The 27613-nt window shown below is 35.7% G+C and overlaps 1 protein-coding gene across 9 annotated transcripts in view; it reads left to right on the top strand.

Annotated features, from left to right (window-relative positions):
• The window catches only part of NIPBL (NIPBL cohesin loading factor), a 164361-nt gene that overhangs the window by 88220 nt on the left and 48528 nt on the right, over positions 1–27613 (top strand). For 3 of the 9 annotated variants that reach the window (XM_035309227.1, XM_035309231.1, XM_035309228.1), the window contains 2 exons: positions 1074–1706; positions 14356–15930. The exons of 1 other annotated variant lie outside the window; for it this stretch is intronic. In XM_035309227.1, coding sequence (XP_035165118.1) covers positions 1074–1706; positions 14356–15930 — 2208 coding nt within the window. The remainder of the gene's footprint in view (positions 1–1073; positions 1707–14355; positions 15931–27613) is intronic. 5 more of the 9 variants (XM_035309234.1, XM_035309235.1, XM_035309230.1 and 2 more) reach the window with 4 other exon arrangements.

Here is a 27613-nt window from a genome sequence, read left to right on the forward strand (position 1 = left end):
TTTCCTCCCCCCCCCCCCAACTTTTCCTTCCCCAACCTTTTCTATTTCCCCCACCCTTTTGCTCTCTCTTTCATCCTCCCCCTTCCCTTTTTTTACTCTTTAAACCAGTAGTCCTTTTAAAGCCAAAAATTGTAGCTTAAAATCATAGTTGTGACAAGTAGAAAAGTTACCTGGTTTTGTAAAGTTTTTCTAGACTAACAGTCATGGGGAGCTGGCTTAATCTGAGGAATAAAAAAATTAAATGTGATGAATTGGGAGAATGTTTTTAATGAAACATGTCCTCTTTTTAAAATTTCTGTAGATAAAGTCTGGAATGAGTGCATGTAGAATTAAAAAATCATACCTTTAAAAAAGGAAGCAAAACAGAGGAGATAAGGCAGGGAACAGCAGAAAAATACCTTAAGACAATAGGCATTTTCTACTAGTAATGGGTGTGGGGAGGGGGTGGAATGACTTTACCTGAAATTAAAGGAAAAGAAGTTGAAAATGAACCATCAGAATCAAAGTTCAGGAAGAAGGAAAGATGGATTTATCTTTTAATATGTTTTCAAATTTCATCTTTCTATGGATATGTAAAGTAGGGAACCCTCCCTAAACAACTTTTGTGTGTGTTTTGATTCCCCCCCCGCCTTTTTTTAATTATTTAAAAATCTGCAGCTGAAATGGCTAATGTCAGTATGCTGATCATTAAATCTTCATCGCTGGACCTTATGAAGGACCATTCTGATCTTTTTCTGTATTCAACTTGCTTTCACTGACTATTTTCTAACAGTTGATATTCTGAACCTGCAGATACTTTTTTTTTGGTGGCGGTTTTTTTTTTGTTCCATCTTCTCTGAAATGATCCCTTCTCCATCTGCAGTGGATTGCTAAAACTCCCAGAAATACAATGCAACTTTCTAGATTGCATCTTAATCTAGGAGTGATGTGCTTCCTACCAATCTTATTTAGACTTTTTGTGAACACAGATATATGTAAAACTACACATTAAAATTATGTAGGTTATATTTAGTGTGTTTTTATATAAACATGAAACAACATAACTGTTCAGTTTTTCTGAATTATTATTCTAGGATCAAGACCACCTTTAATCCTACAATCTCAACCTCCACCTTATTCATCACCTAGAGATGTTCCCCCAGACATATTGTTAGATTCTCCAGAAAGAAAGCAAAAGAAACAAAAGAAAATGAAGTTAGGCAAGGATGAAAAAGACCAGACTGAAAAAGCTGCAATGTATGATATCATTAGTTCTCCTTCCAAGGACTCCACTAAGCTTACATTAAGACTCTCTCGTGTAAGATCTTCGGATATGGACCAGCAGGATGATATGCTTTCTGGTTTGGAAAACAGCAGTGTGTCAGAGGGTGATATTCCTTTTAATGTGCAGTACCCAGGACAGACTTCCAAAACACCCGTTACTCCACAGGATGTTAACCGCCCACTAAACGCTGCTCAGTGTTTGCCGCAGCATGAACAGACAGCTTTCCTTCAGGCACAACAAGTGCCTGTTTTACAACAGAACACTTCAGTTGCTGCAAAACAACCTCAAACTCCTGTGGTACAGACACAGCAACAGGTTTCGCAACACGGAACTATAACGTCATATGATGAAGTAGAATTGGATGCATTGGCTGAAATTGAGCGGATAGAACGGGAATCAGCTATTGAAAGGGAGCGATTTTCAAAAGAAGTGCAAGATAAAGGTAAAAGGATTGTGTGTGTGTATACACTCTCTATATTATATAAATATATATATATATGCCTATAAAGCTCATATATATATATATTAAAAAAACTTCCTTTCATTGTCACAAAGTTCAATTCTGTTTACTCAGTGTAGGTTCTTCTCTGACATTCATCTCCATTCCCTTCCAACAATGAACTGTAATCTCTCATACATGCATATTTTTTATAGCTGATATTCTTTAGTTGGGTTCTTACTGTATGGAAAGTGAAGTTCTTATGTTTCAAAATTCTTTTTAGTCTATTCTTATTTGAACCATGAGACTGAATGAAGTACAATTAATGGCGTTTATAAAGTTTCTAAAATCCCAGTAGTAACATACATCAAATTTTTTAATAAGCTATGGTAGTTGAATTATTCATTACCTATGTATGCTGCCTAATTTAAGAAAACTGGGGAAAATTTTATCCCCATCCATTCATATCTTATTTGAACCCATTTGAAGGAGGTGTTAGATTAAAATCACATCTATTCTTTTAAAGGCACTGTAATGATTGGTTAACATATACTACTATATTGTATCCAATGTTTGTTGAGCTGGATTTTTATTAATATGTAGGTGTTAGAAGTTTTAGAGAGCTACCACATATCTGTATGGTCTCTAACTCAGAACCAGATGAGCATCTGGAAACTTTTCCCTTGAGTAGCTAAGCTAGTTGACTTAACTGACCTCACAGAATCTATCCTCTTTAATTTTTTTTTTTTGTTCTTGTTAACTGGTTTGATGATCTTTAGGCTTAAAAAATCTCAAAATGGATTCAAAATCCACATGTATATCTTGAAAATAAGATGTGTTTTTTATAAAGTAGGTAGTGATATGTTAACATAAGTATTTCTCAAAAGCTTCCTCTGCACTATGTTTAACTTCTGAGAAAAAATCTTTTATAGTATGTTGCTAATTTACTAGATACTTAGAAGAAAAATCTTACAGAAGTATAAATGGAGCATGTTCTAATTTTGGAATCTCAGAGCTGAAAATGGTCAATTTTGGACATACTTGCAAGGATGCAACTGTATTTACGTACACGCTGGGTTTTTAACGACCAGAGAGAGCACATTTTCTCCCTATTCAAAGATCCTATTTCTGTTTTTAAAGATGTCTGCAAAAAGAGAGTATGTGTGTTTGTGAGTGCGTGTAAATATAATTGCTGAGATTACAAAAAAGTTTAACTATAGATATTCCTTAACTGGTAACTAAAACAAGTCGTGTTAGAAAAAAGTTGTTTGTCAATCGATGGAGAAAATTGGTTGTTCACCTCAAAAGAGATCTTTGCTTCATTAATTTTGATTTAATGAAATGGAGGATTGTGCTGCTGTGCTTACATCTCTTGGACTAACTTGGAGAGCTTGTGATTTGTCTCCTAATACTTCTGTTTCTACAAAAGCTACTTTTGTTTCTGCACTGCTGGGGTACATTCTGCAACAAGTTTTAGCTGAGAAACATCTGGAAAAATGTGGTGTATTTTTTTATTGGTGTACTGTAGCCTTCAAACATTTAGATCAAGCCTAAAACACTCTTCCCTTTTTATTCTGGCTTTCAGGAAATTATGCGCCTTAGTTGTGAAGCTTGCTTACCATAATTACATAACCACGGGCAGACTGATTTGTTTGTTTTGGTGGAAAGGAGTGATTTTTATGTACTGCAGTCTCTCCCCTGTTGATTACTGCTTGATAAGCATCTTACCAAATAAGGATTCCAGTCTTACGCTTCACTTATGCTTCACTGCATCCTCTGCCAGATCTCAGTTCTTCCTGAGTTCCTGCGGTTGCTATGGATCAGGTGCAGGAGTTGCTGCCTTATTCTGGGACAAATTATCACCATTTATTCACTGGTGTTAAATTGCCCCTATCCTAGACAGCAGCTCTTTTCTCTTTGGCAGCCAAAGTTCCAATCATGAGTAAGAACAGAAGAATTTCTACCAGTGTCATGTCAGATTAAGTAAAAACTTGATACCTTAGAGAAATGCGTTTCTTATTTTTGGTAACACTTTTGTCATTGCTTCTAAGTTTGTAGAAGTTGATATGCTCAGAGATTGTTGTAATTATAGCCATTTGGTTTGGTGTGACTGCAGGAGGAAAGTTCCTTTATGGTTCCTATGTCTGTTAGGAATATACCCAATAGCTCCTAAATATGTCATGAACTTTTGAGAAGCTGCTTACTGCATTTTTTTTTTTCTTAAAGGCATTTGTGCATGTTAGTACATACACGGTATCTTCAGATCATATTATGTCTGGAAAATAACGTTGACTATAGCATGTACTCAGCCTAATTAGAGTGGGAAGGTGTAGCCCTAGCTGATATATAGCTAGCAAGCATCCCTCTAGCGATCTTTAGATGCTAGCACATGCTGAAATCTGCATGAAAGCATCTTTGCTGATTTTGTGATGGAGGCGAGGAATGTAACTGCAGCCACATTACACTTTCTGTGTATGCACTCTTTGTTGTCTTCCATAATGTACTTTGAGTGGAATTGTACTTGGTCAAGTTTTAATAGCAGGTTAATGGTCTCCTCTGACCTTTTTTTTAGATATGAAATCTCTACACTACAATGCTTCATCAAAGGCAATCAGGTGCTTCTTTTTAGGTAGTAAGGCTTTAGATAGATCTGTTGTGTTTTCTGATGTTTGGAACCAGGAATATGGTGGAACGTTTTAGTCCAGGGAAGAGGTGGAAATGTTTTTTTTGTTTGTTTGTTTGTTTGTTTTCTGGAAGTTCTTGCCAAAAATTATACAACAGCTACACGTGCCTAAGGCAATACTAAGATCTTTTTTTAATGCTAAGATCCTTCTGTAATGTTCAGTACAGGTGGAAATGGGGATTCAGAGCCCTTTGGAAATTATACTGCCTTCTATAATATAACCCCCCATTTCTTGTAAAACTGTTAGAATATTTTTATGTTCCACCAAACAAAGTCTCTAAAAGTGGGAGGCAATCTCCAGTCCAGCAGTGAAACACCAGGTTTTGCTGAAGTGTTGTCTTCTTCAAAAAGTAGCATATCTTTCTGAAACCTGACTGTCATGCTTTTGCTTTCTGAAAAAGTGAAAAGATCACTTATGCAAAATCTGGCAGATTTGACCTAACGTCTATCAAAAATGTGTAAGGAGAGATTTTATAATGTAGACCTTTTGCCTCCATAATAGCGTGCCTTTCAGAGCTCTGTTTTTGTCATTCTATTCTTTCGGTCTATTTGATTTCTTGGATTAAGCGGATTATGTGGTCTTTTCATCATGATAGAGGGGAACAAAATTTAGTAGAAGTTAGTTTTGTCCTTGACCTCTGTGTGGAAGGACAATATTCCACCTCCTCTTCCTACTTTTTCCATCAAGGAAGTCTCTCTGTATTGATTAAGTTTGCAAGTAACTTCTCTGTATCTGTTAACTAAAGGAATAATTGGAGATTTTGAAGAGCAAAGCTCTTAACACCAGAGGTTTCATTCTAATATCCCTTTTATGTTTAATAGTTTCAGACCACACTAATAAGTCCCTAGAACATGTCATGTCTCAGGTCTTCAGTTCCTATTGCCCCCTCCCCCATAATGGCCACTATATTCTCATCCGATTCAAGTTGTCAATCAATGCTAGGTCGTATCATCTGTTTTCAAAAGATGTATAACATCACAAGTAGATCCAAGTATCAAGATTCATATCATCTGAGTAGAAGAAAAGAACAGCCATGGTGTGGATGGTTCTGAAGGGTTAATACAGAGTGGGATTATCTTTTCCCACAGCAATCAACAAGAAGTTAAGCATCCTCAGTTTAGGTACATTAAGGTATTTTTATGATGTAGTTTCTTTAGACAGGCAATGAAATGCACACTTCTTCTCTTCTAATCACCATTTCCAGTCTCATTTCCTGTACTACTTGGTGCTCTTGAATGCTTCCAAAACGAGTAGAGATCGGTGTTCTGAATCCATTTGTTCACCTAACTGGAGTTGTAATTAGTTCACATTCAGAAGTTGACTACTCCAAGAAAGTACAGGAAATCCTGTTGAGTTTTAAAAACTTACGTCCCATAAATTTCTGTGCTTCTCAACAAACGTTTTTCTTTGTGGGCAAGGTGGGTGGTGTTGAGGGAGAAACTGCTTTCTGGTAACCTCAGTTTTCTGTATTAACTTGTGCTTTGCAGCTTTTCAGATACCAATGGGGTATTTTTGTGCATAGTTAGGTAGTTCAAAGCTAGTCATCTAACCTTTCCCAGAACATTACAATAAGATCTTCTTGTTCTTCAAGATTTAGACTTGCTACTGAATTAATTATTGCGTTCAAAGTTTCTACTCAAGATCTTTCATGTTTCTAAAAAAAATATACTGCAAATCAAAAATACAAGATATTTAAGATACTAATGTTAAAAGACAGCCTGAGCCTTTTAAAAGGGGAAAAGGGAAGATGACCTTGAAAATTACTTGAAAAATTGAAAGGAAATCACCTTTTTTCATTGACTCTTTTCCAAATTGCTTTAGATTTTTTTTTTTTAATTCAGATTTGAGATGTTCCATATATAGTATTATTTTGTGTTCTCTGATATATTTTAGGCCACTTCAAAAATGTTTTTGTATAATTCTCCAGTCGTAAGAGACTAAGAGACTAAGGAGTTTTACTTGTAAAAGGCACTGTTCTCTGGAGTTTGTGAGAATAGTCAAGAAATCATTAATCACTAACCATTTTATTGGGGAGGCTAAAACTTTTTCTTTTTTTTTTTTAACTGAAAAATATTAAAAGCATTAGAAGCATTTTTTAAAGGAGACAAACCTACTCGTACCTGTGTTTTTCCCCCTATATATTTTATCTCCGAGGATCCACTTCACCCAGTTATTTGGAATCTTACTATGGATTCTTTGAATTAGGAAGTGAAGCTGTAATAACTTTATTTCCAATAATTGGATCAGTTAGGGGGCATTTGGATGCCTGCTGTGGGCCCTTCTTTTTTTAGTTCGTTCCAAGCCCATAGCAGCAGAGACACACATCCCAAGAGTGTGAATCTGCCGGAGCAAAACTATCAAAACTACAGTTATAGGTAAGTAACATTTTTCTCTTACCTTTTAAGTTCATAACCAGGTCCTCTCCCTTTCTCCCCTTTCCCCATCTCCCCCAACGTCTCCTGAAGAGAAAAGAACACTATTAAGAATTAATAGTTTGTTTATGTCTAATTTTATGTAGCCAATGAATGAAATGACAGAATGTGTAATTATAACCAGTATATTACCATTCATTTTCAAAAATGCATTATAGGACTTTTATTTTCTTAAAATTGGAGATACAAGTGTAGGTATTTGTATAGTAATCTTGCAGAAATTTAGAGTGATTAATACAAGAACGTGAGAGGAAACAGTGTAAAATTTAAATAATTGTGTTTTGATGTAGGATAATGTAAGAATTAGATATTATATGCTTTGTGTATATAATCTTTTGGTAGGTCTGCATTTTGCAGTGTTAAGCAATAGACGAAACTGGATCTCCCAAGAAAAAGCAGTTTATCAATGTTCAATTTCTATAGTTAAGAGATTTGTTTTGTGTTCAGACATGTTTAAGAAATGGAAGAGGAAGAAATTCCTCTTCTAACTTAAGAAACTGCAATAAAGTATTGGAAAATTTCCATCTATCTAGGAAAAAGTACTTTGTATTTATATATATTTTTAATGAATGAAAAACAGATTGAGTGAAAAATGCATTTATATATTTTTTAAAAGTGTTTATTTTCTTTTGGTGCTCTTACATAAGATGAAAGCAAATTCACAGAATAGGAAGTCTATTTTGATTTTATCTATAGCATAAACTAAGATTATAAAATTAAACATAATTTACATATAGCATGTGCCCTTGATTGCACCTGTTAGGTGGATGGGAGGATTTATAACATTTCTTACACAGTAATGACTTTATTTTCTTCTGAGATAGTTGTTTCTCTATGATGGATTTAACTCTTGATAAATAAATGGCATGTATGATTAATAAAGCTTATAAAGAGTTCGAGCCCAGCACTTCTATAGATCGTAGTCACTTAGTCCACTCTGACATCAACCTATGATGCTGCAGGCTTTTTTCCATTATCATACTACATAAGTATTACTGGATCTAGTCAACTGAACATATTTTTGAATGTAAGTTATGATATCAGAATGAAGTCAACATCTGAAAGGGAAATTAAAAATGTTCACTAATAAATCTTAAAGTCATTTGGTCACTTTTAAAGTTGTTCATACAAATGAATAAAAACTAATTCAACATCATACTCTTTGATACATAAAATAAGTAGTTTTTCATTAAACCTGTTTTTTTCTTTCTTGTGAAATTAAGTGCTTTGCTGTGTATTTCTAACGTAACTGCGCTTCAGGTTTTGCACAATTTTTCTTTTTTTAACAACTGAGTTTAGAAAATCATAATTCTTTACAAAGCGATCACATGCATAATACCCAGCATCTGTATGAGAAAAACCTACCTTATACATAAATTAATATTATTTGCAAAAGCAAAATTAAATTCAGGGAATTTCAGTTATGGCTTTCAGTCTCTAAAGAAGAGTAGATGCTTCATTATATTATTTTGCAGTTCAATTCTTGTTATTTTCTGTATTAGTTTTTTCAGTAGTATTGTAGTAGGCAGAGCATAATGAGTCAAGACATCCTTAAGCAGAAAGATTCCTAAGATCATATTTAATTCTCCAGCTATGTTAATTACATTATCTTCATACTTAAGAAAATGATCCAAACTTCACAAAAATGGAGATTCTAAAGTTTGCTACACAGTAAGGCATGTCAGAGCCCACTTTAATCTTTTTGTGTTTTGTCCTGAAAGAGTTTGCATGTCCCTCCTGATGGGCTTTCTCTTTTGCACAGTGACCAGAGATTTGATAAAGTCTTTTGCTGAGCTGCTAAAAATTACCATGTTTCCATACAGTTTCTCAGAAATCCCTTCCTCTGAATGATAGCAGCTGAAAGTTCCTTGGTCTCTGTTTATTTTGGAACCTTTGGAATTATGTTCAGTTCTGAAAGGCTTCCTATATCAGGATCATCCCTGAGCCCTTTTAGTTTCTTCTGTAAGGGAGCAAGTAGTGAGACTAAAATTGCAGACCTATGTTTGCTCAGTCTCTCCTTCAAGGAGAGGAAGTAGTTCTGTGGGAATCTCTTCTACTGATTGGAAGGGTTCTCTTTAATTGTTTATTTTTTGGTTCTTGGAACAAATTTTTATGGGGGAGGTGAGGTGAAAGCAAACTCATGGTCAGTAGCACTGAATGTTTATGAAGAAGTAGAAACAGAAAATGAGTGCCCTCACACCATTGTCAGGTCATTCATCAGTACCATTAAAGTAATTTCATATTTAAAACTTCCTTATAGCCAGATTACATCGAGAGGTTTAGGTTTTTGTGGTCTGCAAAACACTTTCGGTTGGTGGGGTGAGGTGTTTGGGCGCCTTTGAAGAGATCTGTGAAAAATAACTAGGAAAAGTGAAACAGTTGTCAGTAAAAAAAAAAAAAAAAAATGTTTTTTAAGAGTATGGTTGTGTGCTGTTTGCTGAAAACTGTCGTGATTGGTAGCCTAAATAAGATAAAGTTGTAATTGGCCTCTGGCTCACTTGTCTGTGAAGTTGTTCAAAAATTGAAGGCTTGATAATAAGTAATAACTGTTTAGGACTGATATAAATGCATTCATTGTTGATTTAAATAATGCAAATCAGTGCCATTTCAAATGAATGGAGGCATATCCCTGTGATCTCTAAAGAATGTCTAAATTTAAAATGTAAGAATGTAAGACTCTAAATTTTTATGCTTGGAAAAAAAAAAAAAAAAAAAAAAAAGTAGTAATCTGTACTGGAGTCATCAAAATGGTTCATCCAGAATTCAATGTTGAGGATTAATCTTCTTTGTAGTTCTGAAGAGGAGTATATACTCATTCTACCATCTGTGATCTGAATTCTTGAAGTGAATCCCTTACATGGTATAAATGGGGAAGTGATAATTTAACTGTTGTTTCTTCAAGATCAGTCAGAAATTTCTGGATTTCAGTGTCTACAAAACAGTATTAAGAGTGGGATGTTACCATTCAGCTAAAACAAAGCTCTGCATCCGTGTGGTTCTTTTTTTAGACCTGTTACCTTTTCACAGATATTTTTTAGAAGACCATTTCAGTTTGCTAGAACATGAAGTTCTAGAAGATTTTATTGTCCTATTTTGTTCATTTGCTGAGAGAGTTTGATTTAGTACTTAAGAAAATTGTTGGATTTGAAGGAAGCAGAAACATTGGAGTCTTCGTCATTAGTGATGTTCTGACTGCTGCTTTGGAAAGATTTCAGATTAAATGGAAGAATGGAGAAGTTTCTTTATACCAGTTCCCCTCATCCAGCCTCTGTCCCTAACATTTGCTCAGCTTCCAACTTCATCTGTTTTCAGGATGGAGGTTCTTCATGTGGTTGACTTGTAGTTTCAGTAGAAATGTATTTGGAGATTATCTGTGGTTACTCTAGTGCAATTAGCTTTTATGCAAATGTTCCTTAGTAATTAAACAATTTCTAAACATGAAAGTACTCATCAAATGATGACACATAGACATTTCCAAAGATGAAGGTCACACCTATCTGCAAGAATCTTGTTCATAACAGGACAGGTGAGACATAACCACTTGGAAATCCAGCTAACCTTTTTTTTTTAAATTTCAAACTTGTGGTTCCTGTAATGTTTAGTTCCTTGCACCACTATGACTCATTTAATTTGACACATCATCTCTACTATGTTTTAGAATGAGGTGGCTTACAATCTTGCTTTGAATGCCAATTTTTATTGCATTTTGGTGAGCATGCTGCCATGTAAACAGAACATCTGTATGGATTTGCCAAACAAAAAAGATGAATAAATAGGAAAATAACTGGGATCAGACAGTGCTCTGAACCATCATAAATTTGCTCAAGGAATCATTTTGGAAGTATCTACATTCTTGGGGTATGGGTGGGGAAAGAAAAAATAGTTCTAGAAAGAAAAGAATCTGAAAACAAACTTGAATGCCCAGTCTCAAATACAGTCAGAAAGTTCTTCTGTGGCTAACTACATATTCCTTTTGTTAGAAAAACTGTTACAAAGAGTTGGAGCAAAAAGATCCGGATCACACTTGATTGGTCTCAAGAGTTTGTCAGCCTACTTGTTCAGAATTGTGGCAAGCTTTGAACCTAGGTCTGATATTTTCACAAAGTCCTAGTTCCTGATAATAAAAAGAAAGTCTACTGTCTGTGGAATGAAGTGGACGAAGATTGGATAACTATGCCTTGGAGGATACAAAGTGTATTTGAATGGATATTTTTAAAGTTCTTAAGTTCATATGTTCGTCAAGACCCTGATGGGTCCTGGGACTCTTGCCTTCACAAGGTAGATTTATACAAACTTGCATCTATTTGACTGTAAAAGAGAAGACATGAAGAAATCTGTTTGCAGAGGTTAATTATTCTCTCCTCCATACTCTATTGATTATTCTTATATAGCGTAAAGCAAGTCCAAGATTTGATGAAGCCCTTGAAACCCAACAATGGTGTTTTTCATCTTTCATATTTCTGCAACTGTTGTGGCAACTTAAAATGGTTTTGTGCTCATTCAATGAATTTTTTTTCATTATACTCAATGAAGATGGTGGTACTATGTAGTCATCCTACCTTCTCTGCCCTAATTGAGTATAATATTTTCCTATACTTGGGCCAGCTTTTTTGTCCTAGATCCAGAAATCTCTTAGAGGCAAAACAGTAACGACCAAGTCTTGTTCTGAAGTTCATCATCAAGATGCACTGGAAATATGAAGAAATCTGTGAGTAATCTGTAACTCTGTCTGCAATCACCTTGCCCTTTAGGAAAAGAAAACTTTGAAGGCATCTTTTTCTTCTCAGATAAGAACACAACAGGTTGTGGATATAACAACATACTATAATGTCAGTATTCAGTTGTCAAGAGAAATGAAGAAGGTCCATCAAAGGAGCTCTGTGTTTAGAGGGAATATGCCAAGTTGTGATGTGATCATCTGTCTATATGTTCTCAACTTACCAGTTGACATTTTGGATGAGGAAGATGAGCAGCATTTTGAGCCTGGTCAGTTATGGAAGTTCAAGAGTGAAAAGTGGTCCTACCTGAATTGTTTTGGTTGTTTAATCTTGGAGCCCTCAGCATGAGGGCTCTGAAAGGTGAGTTTTGGTTGATCCAGCTACAGCAGTTTAAGGCATCACAGCTCCTGGCCATCTGCCTTGCTCCCACAGTAAGGGTAGCAGAAGGAAACATTTGCTTGGCTCTTAGCTGACTTGTTCAGTCTGGTAGGTTAATGCAAAACATCTTCAGTATTGCCTAAAGCTGATGCTCTGGACAATGAAACACACTAGTGAAAATGTGAATGTGTGTTCCCTTCTGCTACAGGTGATAACCTCTGTTAAAGGAATGGGGCAGATAACTGGTAACAGTAATGTCTTAAAGGCTACTGTTAGATCCACCATCTGAGCTATATGGTACTTTTTTGGTGTGGCAGATATTTCTGAGTTAAAATGAAGAAACAGATTGACTTAAGAAACACAAGTTTCTTAATTTGTGTTTCAAAATTTGTGGAGTTTTTAATTGAGAAATAAGGTAGTGATGTGTGTGTATGCATGTGTATTTAAAAAATAATAATAAAGGGAAAGGGAAATTCAAATTTGAAACCTATCAGTTTGGAGGCTTCTGCCTCATCACATTCCTGACACCTGCCATGAAGTTTAGTGAGGTCAAAGGCCTCAGTCATAGGGAGAAAAAGGTTTTTTGTCAATGCATGAAGGCTTAAAAAAATGTAATCAGTGGTATATAGAAATTTATCTACATAAGTTCTCATATGAATACCAAAATTGTTGTTCTACAGAAAAAGTAAAAATCTCTGTGCTAAAAAGCTTCACCTTCCACGTGGCAAATTTATTTTGTTTCTCATGTCTGTCATAAAATTGACAGGCTTTCCTACAAGATTTTGTTGAATTTTGAAAAGTTTATTATTTGCAGTTGACCATTTTCTGCATAGAGTTTTTGTATCTATCTTTACTATTGTCTAGCCATTAAATATTGTATATAATTTTGGAGTTTTAGAAAATTAGAGATGTGCAAATAGATTTCACAATGAGAATGATGAGAAAAAAAGCCTGTTCACATCACTGGAATTGACCATGTGACTACTTGTTTCTGTGTTCTAATGTTAATTTCAGAGATGATCCTTCAAAGTTTTCATTGTTCTGAAAAAAAAAAAGAATCTTCTGCAAATAAGATTAAATTAGGAATCGTGTTATAATTCTGGTTTACAATTTGAGAGGTTTTTTTATTCTTAGAGTTTGTTGATTTCTTCCTTGATTGTATCCTTACCACTTTACCTGCTCCCAAAAAGAGAGCTAATTAATTGCATCTAGTTATAGAGCACCACAAATATAGGCACTGAATATTTCTTATATTGTATTTGTGGTCTAGACATTTTGACAATAGAGCTACAATAGAATTTCTAACCTATGTGTTGTCATTCTTTAGACTTAAAATCATATTCCCTGATTACAGAGAAAGTAATTGTTGTTTTTTGTTTTTAAACAAATTACATAGTGATAGTTGACAAGTGAGAATATAAGCCAGGCAGGACTTTTAGTTTTAACAGCAGTAGTTAACTTTAGGTTATAGTACCATGCTGGGAAAATAAATAGCCTATAGTTGAAATGAACAGAACATATTCTTTTTGATATTTTCATGTGCTATTGATTTCTATGAATTCTACCAAATTACAACGTGTGTGGTTGCCTCGCTTTTTATTTTTCTGTATTCTACTCTTGATGATTTTTTTTAGTACAAACTGAAAGGATTATTGCAGAAGAAAGCTCTTGACACTACGTAAAATTATCACTGAACTTTTTGTTTTATCCATTAAGTGTTATGGTTGCAAAGGGAAATTACTCAAACTTTTATGTGTGTATTGGACCCCCACCTAATATATATGTGTTATGGTATGAGCTCCAACTCTTAGTGTACTGTTTTGCTTCACAGAGAAGCATGGCGTGTTGGAGTTACTTTAATCCTTTTTTGTACATTGGTCCTGTGTTCCCTGGCAATACTATGCATGAAGTCCAACTGATGCACTGAACCATGCAAGAAGAACCTTTGTTTTAATCATTGCAGATCCTTGCTCATTTAATGTACAATGAAGCAGGCTGAATCTGCAGAAGAGAAAATTTTACAGTAGTATTCATCAAAAAGCAGTTACGAAGGTGCACTTGAAGTTTGTCTTTGCAGACTTTTGCTTCAACATTAAATTTTTTGTTTGCTTCTTTTTGCCATTATACATTGCAGCATTGCAGCTTCTTTATTAGATGGTTCTTTTGGAAATTTTTCTGGAACTTGGATTTCATGTGTTTTGAGGGTGTTTTTAAAGATGAGTAATTGGCACCTGGGGTAGACTGACTATGAACAATAGTCAATGAATATGTTAAAAATATTAGCCAGACAAGCTATGTTCTTGCTTTTAAATTCAATGAGTTTTGTTGTGCATGCACATACATGCTGAGCGGGATTGATTTGTGGGAATGGAAATTTTTGCTTGAACATCTATTCTCTTTCTACATATATCATTTATGATTTTTCTCTTTTAATTTGCAGATAAACCTCTGAAAAAGCGAAAACAAGAAAATAAACCACAGGAGGCTGGGGGTGCTACTGGAGGAAGTAGACCAGCTTCTCAGGAGACAGGTTCTGCAGGAAATGGGGCCAGGCCAGCATTGATGGTTAGTATTGATCTTCAGCAAGCAGGAAGAGCGGACTCTCAGGCAACAGTAACTCAGGATTTGGAGGCCATCAAAAAGCCTGAAGAAATTAAGCAGTATAATGATGGGTTTATGTGTGTTACCCAAGAAGATCCTGTTGGAGTTCTTAAACTTAAACCTGAAAACCATCCGGAGATTTTTAGGAAAAAGACAGACTTTGAGGGTCAAAAGGCAGATATCCAGCAAAATGAAAACAGACAAATGGAATTTCAGCAAAATGAGAGCAGAAGGTTGGAAAGTAAACACAATGAGAACAAACAAGTAGAAGTTAAATATGAAAGCAAACATGAAAGACAATTGGACCTGAAACAAAATGATAACAGACAGACAGAGGCAAAACAAAATGAGAGCAGGCAAATGGAGGTGAAACAAAATGAGGGAAAACAAAATAATGGCAAACAGGAAATACGACAGAGGCCTGAAACACCCAAACAGAAGAATGAAGGCAGGCCTGAAACGCCAAAACAACAGAAGAGTGAAGGCAGGCCTGAAACGCCAAAACAACAGAAGAGTGAAGGCAGGCCCGAAACGCCAAAACATAGACATGATAATAGGAGGGACTCCAGTAAACCATTGTCAGATAAGAAAATTGAAATATCCAGGCTTAAGCCTGATATGAAATCTGATCCTTCAAGGATAAAATCTGAAAGTAGACCAGATCCAGCAAAACAAAGGCCCGATGGGCGTTCAGTTTCTGATACACCAAGGCGTGACTATGATAGCCTAAAACAAAAGTCTGAGGACAGGGGTGAGTCAGAGAGATTCAGAGGAGATCCATCCAAGATTAGAAGGCCTGAGTATTTGAGATCCTCAAACAAAAATGAGCATGATTCTAAGCATGGTATTAAATCTGATGGTTCAAAAACTGAGAAATTTGAAAGGAAACATAGACATGAGTCTGGTGAATCAAGGGAAAGGTTTTCTTCTGGGGATCAGAAATCAAGGCCTGACAGCCCTCGTATTAAACAGGAAGGTAAAGGAGATTCTAGTAAATCAAGACCTGATAAACCTGGTTTTAAATCACCTAACAGCAAGGATGAACGAAGGACAGATGGTAATAAGAGTAAAGTAGATAGTAATAAATCACATGCTGACAATAAAGCAGAGTTTCCCAGTTATTTGTTGGGGGCAAGATCTGGCGCATTAAAACATTTTGTCATTCCAAAAATCAAGCGTGATAAAGATGGCAATGTCACTCAGGAGTCAAGGAAAACTGAATTTAAAGGTGAACATAAGGACAAAGTAGAGAAGATTGGGCTAGTTGAAGATCTAAATAAAGGAGCTAAGCCTGTAGTTGTCCTTCAGAAGCTTTCTTTGGATGATGTGCAGAAATTTATTAAGGATAGAGAAGATAAATCAAGGGGCTCTTGTTTTAAACCTAACAAGAACAAGTCATCCAAATCTAATAAAGGTAAGATTATTTTTGTTAATTGCATTATATCTTGTACACTCCTTTTCTTTTAAATTTGCTAATCCTATGGTTAGAAATTAAACAGAAAAGCTTGATATGCTTGCTTATATGGTGATTTTGAAACTCACTTAAGGGCTTGTTACTGAAAATCTTCCTCCATTGTAAGTGAAATGATTTATTTACTCTGGTGCAAGTACCTAATGTGGGGACACTTAAGTGGTTTTGAACTGTACTTCAGCTACATCTGTTAGTCTGGGAACTTACCTATTTAAACATAACTGGTACATGTATTACTTAAACTGGTTTTAAGTGTGTCTGTATAAGGGACTGGTACTATTATGAATAAATCCATAGCCGGAGTGGTGGAAAATACTACTTAGGCAAGCCCTAAGATTCTTCTACATTTCGAATGAGGACTGAACTGTGGTTTTCCAAGAAATGTTTTGACAATAAGCAATAACAACAGAGATAAAAAATATGACCTGCCTTTTACAGTACAAATACAACACACTCTTGGAGATCCTCCACACTTTTAGGCTGTGTAACAAACTTACAAAAAGGTTTTGTCTTTAGGAGAATTTAGACGTTGTCTCTAAGGTCCACTGTAGGTGGAAAGAGGAATGGAATTGGTAAACAACTAGCTGACATTTTTAAGTTAGTAATATGGACAGGATATTTTTCAGCATAGTTTGTAGGTTTAATATTTGGTTGTTGCTTCCACAGAATCATCACTTCTACATGATCGCTTTTCTTTTTTGTGCTATAATTTTGGTTTCGTTGATTTCAAACTGAAGTAGATGATCTTACCTTGTGAAATAAATGTTACTAACTGGTCAGGGTTACTTTTTTAATGTTTAGTATTTAAAGCATTTACATTTCTTACGTAGTTGTGTTTACAGAGTTGTCATTTCTCAAAAATAGACAGAACAAGTGGCAGGGGAGAGGATTGCAGCTGTATGCAGGATTATTTATGAATGCAGTTACAGGTATAACATTGCTCATTAATTTGAGATGTTTTTCACAGTTAAGAAATAATGTAGATAAGTGATGTAGAAATCAACTTTGTGAATGTATAATGGATTGTGTGCATGTGTACAGACTGATTTTTGTATAAAGAATTTATTGTGCTAAATCTGTTTTCTACTAACTTGATTGTACTGACTGTTAAGGACTTAATTCAAGATGAGTATTACATATTTTTTGGTAAAGTATGAACCTCCTTGTGCAATATTTTCTCTTAATCCTGAAAATATGAACATTTCCCTTCTTCCTTCTGAGTTACAGAACAGACAAGATATCTGTTGCTAACAGTAATAGCTATCTGAAGTTGGACATAAAATTATGATACGTTTTTGCTGTCAGCTACGTCTAAAGATTTTGCATGAAACCTGTATGTTTTTGATAGAGATGGAATTAAGTGCTGTCCTCAAAAGGATTAGCTATGAATTCATATAATTCTATGTGCAGAGAATTAGTGATTTATAGAGGTTCTAGCTCCCTCAGAGCTATATACAGTGCATACATGCTTTATAAAATGTTTCTGAAGTAGACTTTGTAGCCTAGACTATGTGGTTATTTTATGTTTTAGTAATGCATAAAGGATTAAAGGACGTGTCCAATTGCCGTGACTCTGGTAGCTGTAGCACACATGAGCAATGCATTCATTTCAAACTCAGGTTTATAACCTTTCCGGAAAGTTTGTGTATTTCATGTTTTGAGAAGTCATAAATGTTTCTTACATATTCTGCAATAACTTGGGACTTATTTTCCAGGAAAAAAAAAATAATTGAAGTGTTGTCAGTCTCTGCTATTGTATCCAGAATAAGATTCTTACAAAGATACTAGAAATAAGTTTCATGGAGAGAATAATGTTGTAACTACATTTTCTTACAAGTCAAATTTTGAATGTTCAGACGTGTGTTTTGGAGAAAGTGTCTTCAAACTTCTTATTTTTCACATGTATTTTTAGTTTTATGCTTTTTTGCCCAACTTCCTGATAACTTACTTCCTAGGATATTTTATGCTAAATAATTAGTGAACTCCAGTGTCTGAAATGGTTCCTAATACATAAAGTTATCTTCTCATAAGCTGAAGTCTACTTATCAAAAACCAGCAGACTGATACAGAAAGTATTCAAGTGAGTTCCACAATGTCCTCACTCCAGTTGAGAGAAACAGTGTTCACTGCTTTACTCTGCCATTTTTAGTTATAAACATTTTAATTCACTAGGAAAAGTAGTATTCATAAGCATTCTTTAGTTCATCCCTTATTTCTTATTAGATTGTAGCAAATCTTTTCTGGTGTTGCCTTTAGCATCACTGTTTCACTTCTTCTCCCATCCCTCTTATTTCATATAGCTTAGTATATTTTGATTTTTCTTTTCTTTTCTTACTCGCTTTTATTTCTTGTCCTTTGTTTTTCCTTTGTCATCCATCCCTTCCACAAGAAAATATCTTCTTCTGGTATTACCACATTCAACATCATTGCTGTGATTCAGCTTAAATCTGGTTTCAAAGAGGATTAGTTCAGCTAGTTCAAAACACCATTTATGTAGTCATTCTGTCTTAAGGGACTAGTGCCAATTCATTATAAAACTCAGGAAAATCACTTGTTTTAAGCTAAGGTGAATGTTTTGTAAACCAGAAATCTATATAACTTTATATATAGTTTTAATAAATTTTAAATTTGAAAGTTATGTCTTTATTGTACATGTGCCTTTATTATTCTGTAAAAAGACTTAAAAAAATTTAACGTATTTTATAGACAGGTTGGAATTTTCTAAGTTATTAAATGAATAGGAGGGGTAGCCATGGTGCGTGACTGTTAAGATTGAATCATTCTGACAGTCCTTTTCGACATTTACAAGGGAGAAATAACATTTTTCTCTCTTATGATCTTTGAACACTTTTCTGAAAGGTGCACTCTGTCTCAGAGGAAAGTTGTGGAAATACTGTCCTAGTGGTTGTGTTTTGTTTTTTTGTTTGCTTGTTTTGTTTTTAAGGGGCCTTGTGCTGGCCTGTTTTGTAAAGGTCAGAAAGAATTGTAACACTTCTTTCTTCTGGTTTTAATGTCTGTGAATGCCATTTATCCTGATTTTAATGCAAATATGTAAGAGATCCATGGAACTTTTCACTTCAAGTTTGTGATTGTGAGGTTATGTGTGCTGTCCTTCCTTTTCAGGACTTCAGTGAATACCTTCTCTGCTGCTTCTTATAGCTATACCGATCAGCTATATGGGAGCTGATGGGAGCTGTTGCCAGTTTCACAGTTTTTGTATTCTGGACAAGAAAAAAAATAATGAAGTATGAAACAGATACAAGTAATGTAACTCTGTGTAAGGAGATGGCTGAAGTGGTTTATGATGTTTGGAGGATTGGCTTCCCAAAATCAACAGTACTGTGTAATGCCAGTTTTAGTTTAGGGCAAAAGAGTGTGTGTTTTTAAGACTTGTGCAGAAATGCCATTTGGGTTTTTAAGTATCATCTAAAAAGGTGGTTTTTGTTTGCTTTTTTTTTGTTGTTGTTGTTTGTTTGTTTGTTTGTTTTGTTTTGTTTTTGTTTTTTTTTTTTAATCAAATACCACATCCTGCTCCTTCATTGTGTAGATTGTTATTACAGGATTTTGTTATCTCTACAACACAACTCTAAAGACAGGTTTTGATTGCTCAGTGCAAGTCTTCCTAAATACATTGCATTCTCTGCCGCTGTATTCTGAAATTTGAATGAAAATTTACTATTTCTTCAGAGGTGTTCTTCATACATTTTTTACAGGAGCAACTAAAAATTTCACTGCAGCTCAATCATCTTCATGTCCTAGAGCTAAAACAATGATTCTAGATTCTTCTGTTTTCTATGCCTATGCACTTGGTTGCTATTTTTTAATTCAAATGACATTTTTAGAACCTATAATAACTACAGTTTGTATTCAGTGATAGGCTATAGCAATGTAAAATTCTATGGCTTTGGGTAACATGCTGCTTCATATTTGAGTTCTAGCACTGCTGGAAAATGTGTCAGTTATCAAGCTGAGTGATCAGTTAGGTGTTCATCTTCTACATAGGAAAGACAAGAAGGCAAATATTCCAGGATGAAAAACTGTATCCACATTGTGTTGGCTCATTGCACCAACTTGTACCTCTTCTCACAGTTTTCTCAGCAGCACAGCAGAACTACTCACCAATATTTTCTGGTACAGCTGAAAACTGTGGACAAAAAGGGAATATTAATTTTAAACATTTGCTGAAATCCTTCATGTATAGGACTTGTATAAAGACAGAATTGGTAAACCCTTGAGAAAAATAGCTTGTGGATATTAACACATCAAGAAATTAAAAGTTCAAAAGTTCATTCAAATCTATTTGCAGAATAGCAGTCTCAGTGCTGAAACAGACATACTGAAATCAGTGAGGCAAGCAGTAAAATAATATTTCCTTTGGAAAAGAAAATGCTGCAAGTTAGTTTACTTACTAGAGGTTGTACTTTTGTACGATTATGAAAGTCCCTAATTCCACAGACCTGAAATTTGGGATCACTGTCTTGGAGTTCCTGGTAGAAGCTGCGTTAGCACAAGGGAATAATAAACCACTAAGCATCTTGCAAATTGCATGTGATGCTAGGTGCATTGAGCAAATTATAATTTTCTCTCAAGTTCTCTTGTAAATTATACAGCATTTCAGAGAAGCAAAGGACAATGTTTCGTGGTTTACAGCAAGGAGTTTTTCATAAGTCTTCTGAGCTGAAGACTTCGAAGCTTCTCCTAAACTCTAAATTTAACTGGATTTTTAGAAAAACAGTATCACTTTCATAAGAATTCTACAGTCTTTCTGTTTTCATCTTGCCTGATATAATAATGACTAGTGCTTTCCAGCTTGACTAGACTGGAAGTGTAGCTGGCTATTTCTCATGGCTTTAGAAGTATCTAAAGATGTGTTGGGTTTACCAAGAATCTGTTAGCCCTAAGTCTTCTTTCTCTTTCATTACATTCTTGTGAAGAGGATCACAATTTGAAAAATACTCCAGGCATCATTTAGTCAAAAGCCAAAAACAAATGATATCTAATGAGCTAAATCCAATAGCCTTGAAGGATCTCAGTTCTTCAGCATGCTTTGCACCAGAATGGATCGTTTTTGTGGCATTGTGTCTGTCCTCTCCTGAAAAGTATGCTGGGATGTATATTGGCATTGTACATACTCTCTGGGGTCTTTGGTTTTGGTGTTAGTTTTTTAGAAGCAGATGTTGGATAAATTCAGCAGATGCACACTGGAGTCCTTTCTTGTGTTGATCTGGTACCAGTATGATAGGAGATGTTTTCAGCACATCATTATGCCTAGAGGCTGCTTGGGTTATTTCCTACTCTAATATTTGCCACTAAGGTAAATATTCTGATTCTTGTGCTCAGAGTTCTCAAGTCTTCTCTGGGTAACAAAAGTGAACATCACATAGTGCACATCTAGTTCTTAACAATAACAATAAACTTCACCAAACCTACTAATTTGGTTATACATTTGTTCATCAAAATTACCACGGTTTGTCTGCAGATTCAGGTGTGCATGATTTAATTAGTTCACTTTTGAAAGATGATCATTTCTTTTTACTACATGTGTCAAAGTTACCTAATTTGTCAGAGCAATCAGCCTTCTTCATTGAAAGTCTGAAACTGTCGTTGGTTCATGGGCTTGGATGCTTGATCAGGTTCCTCTTATTTCTGGGAAAAGCTAAAGTTACTTTCCATAAATAATTTTTGCAACAGTACTTTGCAATAAGGAAAAATGAGGGCCAGCAATTTATCTGACGTTACAATGTACGCAGTGCAGTATGCAATGCAGACTTGTTCATGTATCTAAACATCTAAATAACGATGTTACCTCTCAGTTTATGTGCAGGGATATGTGGTCAAAATCTTTGGGTTGAATTTTCTTCTAAGCAAAGGGTAAATTCAACAAAAAGCAAATAGTGGAAAGCCTCACATTTGTTTCCGGTAAATGAACTTTTCAGTCGCTCATCATTTTCACCCATTTTAGGTGAGTGCTTTTGTGCAAGAAAATTTGAACTGTTAACTTGAAATTTGCAGTTTCTTTTTGATCTGTGGGTACATTAAGAATGAACATAAAAAGAAAAGGACGAGACCTTTTTTCTTCAACTTACTGAATTGTTGTTTTCATCAAATAAAGGTTTCTTAAATATACTTACTGTTTTATTATCTGCTAAGCAACATTTATTATCTTCTAAGCAACAGTATTTTATATTAAAAGCTGAAGCATTGGCAACCGGTTGTTTTTATTGTGATTAAGTTGCTTTGAAGAAGCAAAACAAGAGTAGCTTCCTGGGATGTTTTTAGCGGTAAAGGCTAAAAATGTTAGTGTAAGATAAAAGCAGATTTTGTTATACCTATAGTCAAAAATCAGCTAGAAATCACGACATTTGTTTTGTTTTTCTCTGCAAAAATCTTGTTTGTATTATTTTGCTTAAATGAGAGTATTTATTTTATGAGAAGAAAAATTCTGAGGTGTAACTTTATGTTATTTAATGAAGGTCTTTTTTCCTAGGTGAGGCCCCATGGCTGAGTTTTTTAAATTGATCCATATGCACAGCTAGGAAAGGGCATCAACCATAGTTTTCTAATTCCAAAGATTAACAGTAATTAAAAAAAAAAAAAAAAAAAGTGTTTGCATCTGTGCAAAACACCCTAACTTTTTAATGAAGTTAATTTTAAATTTATTGAGTTAGCTTAAATTTCAATGCCTATGTTCAGAAGCAACAATAGTGAAATTCTATTTTTGAAAAGTAATTCCGTCACAACTTTCATTCATAAAAGTGAGTTTCTTTGAGCAGAACTGCATTTATTTCAATTGCTGATCTTGCTCCACAATACTCTGCGTAATGCTGTATTATTCATAAAGCATCTTTCAAAACTAGACCTTTTATGAATTTATAAAGATGAGAAGTCAGTTACTAGCAATAAGGAACAAAATAACTTGTGATGTAGTTGCTGCAGCAATTGGATAGCTTGGGGTAATCATTGACGCTAAGGTAATGCAAGTTCTGATGCTTCTTGGCAGTTTTTGGAGGGGATGTGTAGGCTGTATTCCCTGCTCTCTGCCTGGGTTCTTCAGCATGCTCTTTGGAAATCTCTTCCCTGCATCAAAAAATATTTCTTGCTTCTAAGAGTATTTTGTACTACTACAAAAGCCTTTTTGAATCTGTGGGGCTTAGCTGGGGGCAGTGATTAACTCCAATACATGATGGAATTACTCAGTTGCTTTGTCCAGGCTTTTCTCTGACCAACCAGCCTGATGGGTCCCATTTAGAATCATAGGATCATTAAGGCTGGAAAAGACCTCCAAGAACATCTGGTCCAACAATACCGCAACCACCAATGTCACCCACTAAACCATGTCCCTAAGTGCCACATCCAACATCTCCTGAACACCCCCAGGGATGGTGACTCCACCACCTCCCTGAGAAACCCGTTCCAGTGCCTGACTGCTGTTTCTGAGAGGAAATGACTCCTAATTTATTCCCTTGTGTCCTATCACTAGTTACCTGTGAGAAGAGGCCGACCCCCATCTCCCCATACCTTCCCTTCAGGCAGTTGCAGAGAGCAATAAGGTCTGCCCTGAGCCTCCTCATTTCCAGACTAAACAACCCCAGTTCCCTCAGCCACTTCTCACAGGACTTGTGTTCCAGACCCCTTACCAGCTTCGTAGCCCTTCTCTGGACACGTTCCAGAGCCTCGATGTCCTTCCTGTGGTGAGGGGCCTAAAGGTGAACACAGTACTCAAGGTGCGGCCTCACTAGAGCAGAGTACAGGGGAAGGCCAGAGCTGAGGACTGGAATGTTAACAGTGAGACTGAGCCTCTCCTTTTTCAGAATCTTCCAGAGTCTGGGGACCTTCCCTTTGTGTCATTATTAGGGTAGATAAAGAAAAATTATTTTGAAAGATGTGTTCAAGCAGGTTCTATGGGATGGAACAGGACATAATTCCTCACAAGGGGGAGTGGAGGGGAAGGTGCCGATCTATTCTCCTTAGTCACCAGTGATAGGACCCGCTGGACTGGTGTCAAGCTGAGGCAGGGGAGGTTTAGGCTCAACATCAAGAAGAGGTTCTTCACTGGGAGGATTGTTGCACAGTGGAACAGGCTCCCCAGGGAAGTAGTCACTGTACCAAGCCTGTCAGAGTTTAAGAAAGAAGCGTTTGGACTGTGCACTTTGTCACATGATCTGAATTTTTGGGTAGACTTGTGAGGTGCCAGGAGTTGGACTCGGTGATCCTTATGGGCCCCTTCCAACTCAGGATATTCTATGATTCTAAAATTCTTCCTGGCACTAGGTCTCCCTCGTGCCAGATTGTCTGCAGCAGAGAATACTGAGGGCTCCCGTAAGTCTCTTGGGCAGTGGCTGTGAGGGATCTGAGTCTCCTGCTCTCCATCTCTGTGTGTGTGTGTGCTGATCTCATGTGATGTCCCTTCATGTATGTAGTCAAAAGGTGAGGTTAAAGGAGCATGATAGAAGGTCTATATCCTGCTTAAAAGATATTGCTGTATACACTTCCACAAACTTCAATATAGAGTGGGATAGCAAAGATGAAAGCCACTGAAGTAAATGGACTACTAAGATTATTTTTGGTCAGCATTCATCTTGGCTATGTGTTTTTCAGCTGATGATACAGCATCAAGATAAAAGTGGAACTTCTGTCTTAAGAGCAGATGTATTTTCCCCATGCCTTAAATTCCTCCTTGAGAAAAGGGCTGCCATTGCCTTTGTTTCCTCTTCCATTCTTAAAGTTGTTTTGGGCACAGAATTATATGGAGGAGTGTGAAGCCAATGGGTGAGGACTTAGATTACCAAGGACTCAGTGCACCATATAAAGAACATAGTGGAGAATTTTAAGTAAGATAGCAGTGGAAAGGATATTGTTAAATTTGCACACTGATATTTGAAAGTTTACAGCTTTAACCTGTAAGCTGTTCATCACTCACAGGTGATGTGTCCCTTTGTACTGTAGTGCCTAAGTGCTACACGCTAGTAGTACTTAACTATTTTTAAAGGGTGTTTGTTTTCCAAACATCTTTGTACAGTGGGGAGGTACTTTGATACCCTCTTTTTTCTTTTAGCTCTTCATCCAAAATAGAATTAAGCTGTGAGTCTATACCATTGTAGTTACAATGATACGGCTATCCAAGAACAAGAAAGAAGGCAGTTTTATTATGGAGTAACAGTGTGTTTTATTCAATTTAGCACAAGAGTTTAAGGGTTTGAGCTAGGCCAGAAAGAAACGGCTTTCCTTCCTGCATATGTGTCTAATGTAGGATTTTTTTATCAATGTAGTTACTGCAGTGACCCAGGGTGACTTGAGAATGATAAGGTAAGCTGGTGATACATAAGAGAGGTAAATCCAAAGCCTCAGTTCATATTAAAACCACTGGAACATCCTCTGTTAAATGCTGAGGGAGGGAATGTAAAGGAAGTAAGCTTGGCCTCTGTAGAATAACAGCAGACTGAATATACTAGTCATCAGCAAAGAAGAGTCCAGTAGTCAGGTAATGTCTCATGTGGCCAAAAAAAATATATTTGTAGTCTGTTTTCATTTTTAATGGAAATGAAAGCGTATGACAATTTATTAGTGTAGAAGTCCCAGAATTCGGAAAGTGGCTAAATTTAAATTTCTGAACACTGAGAAATGAAAGCTAAGAATCATATCCCCACCCCAAGCAAGTGGCATTGTTCCCTCTTAGGCTCTTCAGTGTTTTTTCATACAATGTCTTGATATTTGGAAAAGTTATGTTTTGAAATGCAAGTTGCATATAGAGATCGGAAATATGAAATAGTATTAACTGTAAGTTTTGCTTATTACCAATTATTACACAAAAATTGAAAAGAATATATATGGGAGACTAACTTACGTAAAATACTTGATTAACGTAAACCTAAGTTTTTAAATGAACTTCAGGGGTCAATTTTCTTCAAGCACTTGTTAATTTGCTAATTAACAGGGGACCACCCAAAAATCAGACCCTATGTCTGAGAGTGTTGTCCAAATGCTTCCTGAACTCTGGCAGCTCATTGCTGTGACCACTGCCCTGGGGATGGGGAGCCTGTCCCAGTGAGAACCGTCTGGGTGGAGAACCTTTTCCTAATATCCAGCCTGAACCTCCCCTGATGCAACTCCTTGTCATTTATCTATATAAACAAACCTGGTATTGATTGCTTCCACTCTATTAATTGCTCTTATAGTTATGGAAGTAGCATTTTTTTAAAATGTTTTTGAATCTTTGTGGCTGGTTAGTTCATAGGAAATAGCACTGAAATGTAAACCATATATCTGTTTTCCTTATTTTGGAAAGTAAAGATAAGTCATAAGTCATTGTCTTTGTTATCAAAACAAGATAAGAGCTTATTAGCATTGGTTTTGATTTAATGGCATGAACAGCCTTTCTGATCCTGGAAAGCTTTCTAATGCATCAGCAAGCATCACTTCTTTTCCATACCTGCTTGTCTGAAATTTTTGCATCAAGCTGGGTGAAACTAGTCTGAATACGCTGACTGTTGTGTCAAAATGTAGTGCTGCTGTCCATTTTGAATGGATCCAATAATTATCCATAATGATATTGCCTTTCCTCTCTTGAAGGCAATGCTGGTAATGGATACATTTACCTGAATTAGGCATATCTACCTGGCTGAAAAAATTCAAGGCAAAATGAACTTAGATCCCTCTAAAGATTAGGTTTCTGAAAGTATTAGCTAAGGTTAAAGGTTGTTTAACAAACTTGAAGCCACATATCAAGCTGTGAACAAAAAGTAATGCTGAACATTTGAATCAGATCTGTTCCTTTCTATTTTTTTAAGCCATATGTAAAGAAAGGAAAAACATATATCCACTAAGATTTTAGTGTTTGTAGAACACTTTCTACTATACATGTCAATACCCTTTGAAAAGCTTACTAAATATGGGAAGAAGTTTACAGACTAATTCCATTTTAGTTAAAGTTCTCTAGCTGTTTTTTAATTGTGTTTTATTTTGTCAAGAATTGCTGGTGAGAAAATAAGTGTCCTGAGTCAGTGACAACTGAGTTCAGTAACAACTGAAGATTCTTGAGTATCTTCTCTAAGAAACCTTTTGGTCATGATGCATGACCTAAAACAACATTGCCTTCTTCAACCAGCAAGCAACTAGTATAAAAGTCATGAACAGCATTGTATAGGTCTGGACAAGCACTGAAGAAGAAATAGTTGTTATGTTTGCAGCTCTTAAAGATGAAGTGTTTGTACAGCTATTCTGTGACTAGTCCTTCAGACTTGCTAATGTAGAGCACTGAGATTCCTTACAAATTAGAGTAAAGGCTTGGTTACGGTGGCAATTTCTTGTGTTTATGTTTTTACTTGTTTACTTGTTTATTTGTTTTATAGTTGTGACAGCTTTGAGGGTATGTGTAAGTGATGTCTGAAGAACACTAATGCCTGTAGTCCATTCTAAGTATATTGTGTTTAGCAATTGCAGACATTGCTGTTTCCTGGTGCATTCTTATTAACTTATGGACTAACTTTTTAGCATAGTTACTTTCTCCTTTGCTATTTTAAAAGTCATGCAAACTAGAGGCAAATGTAACTAGTAAAACTGGAAGCAGGAAAATGAGGTACAAAGTCTAAGCAAACTTACCAAACAAATTGAAAAACTGCAAGTGATC

Source organism: Oxyura jamaicensis, chromosome Z, assembly GCF_011077185.1.
Source record: "Oxyura jamaicensis isolate SHBP4307 breed ruddy duck chromosome Z, BPBGC_Ojam_1.0, whole genome shotgun sequence".
NCBI lineage: Eukaryota > Metazoa > Chordata > Aves > Anseriformes > Anatidae > Oxyura > Oxyura jamaicensis.